The sequence below is a fragment of the Marmota marmota genome, unplaced genomic scaffold, assembly GCF_001458135.2.
Source record: "Marmota marmota marmota unplaced genomic scaffold, marMar, whole genome shotgun sequence".
NCBI lineage: Eukaryota > Metazoa > Chordata > Mammalia > Rodentia > Sciuridae > Marmota > Marmota marmota.
In genome coordinates, this window is record NW_026000248.1 from 75,223 (window position 1) to 81,282 (window position 6,060).

Sequence of the window (6,060 nt, forward strand, 5' to 3'; positions counted from 1 at the left end):
TTTTTTTTTTTTTTTGACACAGGGCCTCAGTAAGTTGCCTAGAATCTCCCTAAATTGCTAAGGCTGGCCTTAAACTTTTGATGCTCCTGCCTCAGCCTCCTTAACTGCTGGGATTACCAGCATGCACCACTGCACCCAACAATTTTTTTTTTCTTTTTTGGGCACCAGGGATTGAACTCAGGGGCACTCGAACATTTGAGCCACACCCCCAGCCCTATTTTTGTATTTTATTTAGAGACAGGGTCTCACTAAGTTGTTTAGACAGAGTCTCACTGAGTTGCTTAGTGCCTCACCAATGTTGAGGCTGACTTTCAAGATCCTCCTATCTAAGCCTCCCAAGCTGCTGGGATTACAGGCATGTGCCACTGTGCCTGGCCCAGTCCAAACTTTTTAAGCGAGACCTATCAATTTGATTTTGATTTTCTTGACAATTTGCATATGTAGTCTATACTCTTTTAAATGACAGTTAATGGAATTTTTGGTATTGTGATTTTACAAGTTATTTTATATTTAGAGCTTAAAACAGGGTGAGGGTGTGCTCAGTGTTAGAGGACTTGCCTAGTACGAGGACCTGGGTTCAAACCCCATCACCACAAAACAAAGGAATATGTGCTCATATATGTGATGTATACATTTTTATATCAGTGTTTTATTACTGGATTTTGGTGTCACGGTTTGGATAGGATGTATTCTCCCAAAGGTTCAAGTGTTAATGTAAGGGGTGAGAGGATTGGGTTATAAGATCCATAATCAATACATTCATCTATTTAACGGATTTGATAGGACTACATCCCGGGTGATAAACTCTAGGCAGCTGAGGTGTGGCTGGAGGAAATAGGTCCCTGTGGGTGTGTCATTGGGTTTATATTTTTGCCACCAAAGGCTTGGTCCCCATCCTCCATGCCAATCCAATAGCAATGACAAGATACTGAGAAAAAGGAAAAAGGTTTATTGTTTTGCTAGCAAAGAAGAAACAAAGGGACTAGTGTCCCAAAGCCTGTGCTTCTGCCTATCCTCAGGAACAGGGGGCTTTTATAGAGGTGTTTCTAGAAAATGGGATTAGGAAGGAGAGATCAGGAAGGACATCAGGAAGATCATGAAAGAGAAAGTTAGAGAAAAGAAGATGTGGGGGGTGGAGTGAGAAACATGTAAGTTTCAAAGCCACAAGGGATATAGTGAAAGCATCCCGTGAACCCCTGTTAAAGTTTCTTGGCACCATGCCCACTACTTCAGGCTGCCCTGTACTGATCAGCTTTTCTGAGGCTCTGTTTGGTCATGTTCTTCTGCATCTTGAGCAATGGAGCTGGCTGTCCATGGAATGAACCTCTGAAACCAGGAACCCCAAATAAACTTCCTCTAAGTTCAGCAACAAAAAGTTCTGATTTTCATTTTTGTGGTCCAATGGGATCTAACCCAAGGCTATATGTGGGCTCAGTAACCTCCTATATCACTGAGCTACCACCCTCAGCACAGCCCTAAGGTATACCTATATCTAGATTTACATCTGTACATGTCCACATATGTATATGGCATTGTGTGTGTATGTGTGGTACAGGGAATTGAACCCAGGGCCTCACATGCTTGGCAAGCTTGATACCACTGAACCACATCTTGAGCTTTGGACAAGGTTTTGCTCAGTTTCCCAGTCTGCCCTTGAACTTGAGGTTCTCATTTTTTAAAAAATTATTTTTTGGTAATGGGGATTGAACTCAGGGTCCTTTACCACTTAGCCACATTCCAGCCCTTTTAATTTTTTATTCTGATTTGGTCTCTCATGAGGGCCTTGGATCTTGTTAAGTTGCTGAGGCTGGACTTGAACTTGTAGTCCTCCTCAGTGTCCCAAGTTGCTAGAATTACAGGCTTGTGTCACCAGGCTGGGCATTGGCCCTGTGTCATTTCTATTCTCTTTAAGGGGGTCCTACGTGAGATTTAGGTTTGGGATCAGTGGTAAGACACTTGCCTGGCATGCATTCAGCCCTTGGTTCACTCCCTAGGATCTCAAAAGTGAGGATGAGTCACCTGTCCATAATGGGACTGGTGAGCGTTCAGACTGCTTAATAACCAGTGGGATTAGAGTTGGGAGGACCAGAGGTGGAAACTGGATACTGGGGATTTGATCCCCACCACCACAGCGCTGTGGCTTACCAGGATTTGGACCTCAACTGGTTAAGGAGGGGTTTTTCAGGCTTGGCCTGAAAGGGTGCCTCCGTTCCCTGCAGATTCAACAGGATGAGCATCAAGACCATACCCACACTCCAGGACCTGGTGATACAGAACGTACTGCGCAACGAGGCCTTGCCCATCCCCAATCTGGAGTACCTGCCCAGGGTGCTCACCCTGCAGTTGTACAAGGAGGCTATAATGGGGGGTCACATGGAGATGGTAAAGAAAATGGTGCTGTCCTGCCCCTTGCCCTGTCTGCCTGTGGAGTACCTGCTGAAGACAAGAGATGTGAAGGCCTTAAAAACCCTACTGAATGGGCTAGACTTGCTGATTTCCCAGAACATTTACCCCAGGTGAGGGGGGCCCAGGAAGAGACAGCTGAGGGAAGCAGGACAGGGTGAAGGGTGGACCAGGTGATGCCAGGGAGGAGGCTGCTCTGCCCCCTCCACAGGAAGGGTCCCTGGCTGGATTCAAGGGGAAAGGGCATGGAGAAACATAGGAGAGCAGAGGAGTAGCCACCCAGAACAAGGGATTCACTGGGGTCTAATGCACAGGTTGGAAGTCGGGCAAGTCTTTGTCTATTTTTCGAAGCTCCTTCCCATTTTCTCCATAGGAAATGGAAACTGAAAGCAATCGATTTTCGGGAAGTGAATCAGGACAGCTGCAATGAGTGGTCCAGAGCCCCACCGGGTGCCTGCTCACAAGAGGCCATGTCTCCAAAGGAAAGAGAGAAATGTAGCCAAAGAGCAGCGAAGCCACACTTGAAGATCTTCATAGATTTCGATCTGGACAAAGTCTTCCAAAGATTCCTTGGCAGCCTCAGGGAGTGGGTGGAGGAGAGAAAGGGGGTGGTCCGTATATACTGCGAGAAGCTGCAGATCGGGGGTTTCTACTTGAAACTCTCTAAATTCCTGAGGACGTTGCCATTGTACTACGTGCAGGAACTGGAGGTGAATGCTCGGCACTGGACTCGAGAAATAATGGAACATTTTTGTTTTTGCCTGATCGAGATGAGGAACCTTCGCGTCCTCCATCTCTTCGACTTGAGCCCGCAGGTCTTCACCAGCCGCTCGGTAAACAGGTGGTTTTCCCATAGATTCAGCCTTCAACTGCGGAAGGTGAAAAAACTCCGTGAGCTCTATGTGACCAACGTCTTCTTCCTCTACGGAGCGCTGCACAAAATCCTCCTGTAAGCACGAGGGGTGTGCATTGCCGCAAAAGCCATTTTTGCTTACCGAGCATTAAAAGGGCTTGTGCCCCGGCCACTGGCCATGTCAGGGAAGGAGATGCTGGAGAGTGACCGAGTGACCTCCGGGTCTGGTCCCCTGCTCAGTCCTGAAGGAGGGTCTCATCACCACCCACACAGAAGCAGAGGGCTAAACCGTGGTGCATGTTCTGGGAAGTGCCACCATGCTGGGAAGCCAGCTGGGGGGGAAAGGAGCTAGTGAGGGTGGGTGAGGTTCCTTCCCTGGGAGGCCTGTCCAGCGAAGGAGGTGGGAGATTGGGTAGAGGAGAGGGCGTTGGAGGAGGGAAGCCCCCACACCTGCACCTTGCAACAGGGAAGCTCTGTGCTCTCCAGCAGGGAGCAGAGGAGCCGTCCCCAATGCCCCCCCTGGGGAAGGCTGCTCTGAGCCTCAGGTGGTGATTCTGGAGTTGAGGGTGAGGAGGAGGGATGGAGGGTACAGGGTGTGAGCTTCACAGGTGGATAACCCGGGTTGGTTTTCTTCATCTTGCCTGGATTTGTTCTTCATACATGACTCCCCCTGACCTCCTGTTGCCAGAGCTGTGGCCTTGGGCTTGGCAGTGAGGGGAGGAGCCTTAGAGATGATGGATTCACCTGGTCACTAAAGTGGTGGTGAAAGGCTCACCCTGAAATTGGGTGATGTTTAGGACCAGATTCTGCAACCCACAGTGTCCTGGGGGTCCACCATCATCAGAAGGACAGGGCAACCTTGGGTTTGAGATTAACCAGTTCTCTTCTACCATTTCCCACTATATCCACTTGGTGCCTTCATTCACCAGAAGTAACTCTTTGCTTTCTCTCCAGGAGTCAGACCCCCTTGAAAACACTCTCGCTGAGAGGTTGTCCGCTCAAGGAGAAGGATTTAAAGCATCTGTCCATGTGTCCGAGCACTGATCAAGTGAAGTATCTGGATCTCAGCTCTTTTTCCATGAAAGATATAAGTCCTGAGCCCCTCCGGGTCCTTCTGGAGAAGGTGGCACCCACCCTTGAGACCCTGGTCTTAGAGTTTTGTGAGATAACAGAGTCCCAGCTAAATGCCATCTCACCAGCCCTGGGTCACTGTTCCCAGCTCAAAACCTTCAGTTTCTGTGGGAACCAAATCCCCCTGACTGCTCTTAAGAACCTGCTGAGCCACACCGGCAGCCTGCCGCTGGAACAAGCAAAGTACCCTGCCCCTCTGGAGAGCTTTGATGAAATCCTCTGGGGTTTCTGGACTGAGATCAACCACATAAAATTTGACCAGGTTCGGAAGGAGTTGATGCAGCTGGTGAAGGACATCAGGCCTGTCCACGACATCCAGATTTATTCTTATGATTGTGTTCTTCACCTCAAACATACGGATTTTATTGCCGGAAACCCAGTGGCAATTCGGAAGGCAGGGGATTATTGACATGCACATCACATTAGCTTTCTTGGGCTTGGGGTGAGGCTCAGTTAGAGTGCACCCTGCAGGCATGAGGCCATGAGTTTGATCTCCAGAACCTCAAGAAATGTTTCTTATAAATGTCTAATGGGGTTCATGTGTGCATATGGCCTCAAATTTGAGTCTTGACAACTCAGGAAGACCATCTCAAAATAAGGGCTGGGGATGTAGCTCTGGGCAAATGCCCTGGCTTCAATCCCCAGTACCCCTGAAAAATGGGCCTTCAGAAAGATAGGTATCAGGGCTTTCATTTTATTATGCTACTTGGTTTTGGGCTCTATTATTCCATAATAAAAATGTACTAAATTTTCACTGCTGGTTTTTTTTTTGTGTGTGTGTGTGTGTGTGTGGGTATTGAATCATAAGGTGCTCAATAATTAGGCCACATCCCAAATCCTTTTTAAGACAGGTTCCAAGTTGCCCAGGACATATTTAAGTTGCTGAGGCTAGCCTTGAACTTGATCCTCCTGCCTCAGTCTCCCAAGCTGCTGGGACTACAAGTGTGTGCTACCACACTTGGCTGCTAATTTGTAATCCTTTGGAAGCATGTAACATAACTGCCCTACCCACCTTGCTGGGTTTCAAGCCCTGCTTTTTTGTGTGTGCCTCTGCTCAAGGCAAAGAAGCAAATATGAGCTACCAAGACAGACCAGCAGTCCTGCAAGCCTGGTGCTGCCAGCAGATTTGTTCAGGGAACTGAAGGGGGAGGTTAACTCTGAAAGATCAGACAACCATAGCCAAGGTCAGAGGACAGAAACCATAGGTACTTTAAAATTTTAGTCTGCACTATGTGACCAGGCTATTTTAAAAAAGTTCCAGTTGCCTAATTCAGACACCACTGGAGGTTCAAGGCTATCTTCTGGCATAAATGAGGAACAGGATTCAAGACTAGGATTGTTTTCTGTTTGGTGGGAGCTCAAAATGGATTTTTTTTATTTGGTCATTTGCTGACAATCTGCCCAGTGTGATCAATAAAGCAGGACACTCCTGGACTCCATTCTTGTGGATTTAACCAAACCATTTCTCAACTATTCCTTTTGCGATCAAATAACTCTCTCCTTGCTCCAAGCATCTGCAGCTTCCAGAACAAGTGGACGAGAGTTCCGAAGGGGCTCAGATATGTAGAATTGTGGCCAGGCTGCAATTTGGAAGGAGTGTCAAGAAAGATCAAAGTGCTGTAACCTTCTGCAGCCACAGCATGTTGCCGAAGAAGTCACTCTCCTTCATGCAG

At 47.9% G+C, this 6,060-nt stretch overlaps 1 protein-coding gene across 1 annotated transcript; it reads left to right on the forward strand.

Moving 5' to 3' along the window:
- The first annotated feature begins 2,229 nt into the window (after positions 1–2,229).
- On the forward strand, positions 2,230–4,796 carry LOC107161123 (PRAME family member 12-like). The gene is made up of 3 exons (XM_015507610.1): positions 2,230–2,516; positions 2,777–3,352; positions 4,211–4,796. The coding sequence occupies exons 1-3, from the start codon at positions 2,230–2,232 to the stop codon at positions 4,794–4,796; spliced, it is 1,449 nt and encodes a 482-aa protein (XP_015363096.1).
- The last annotated feature ends 1,264 nt before the right edge of the window (positions 4,797–6,060 follow it).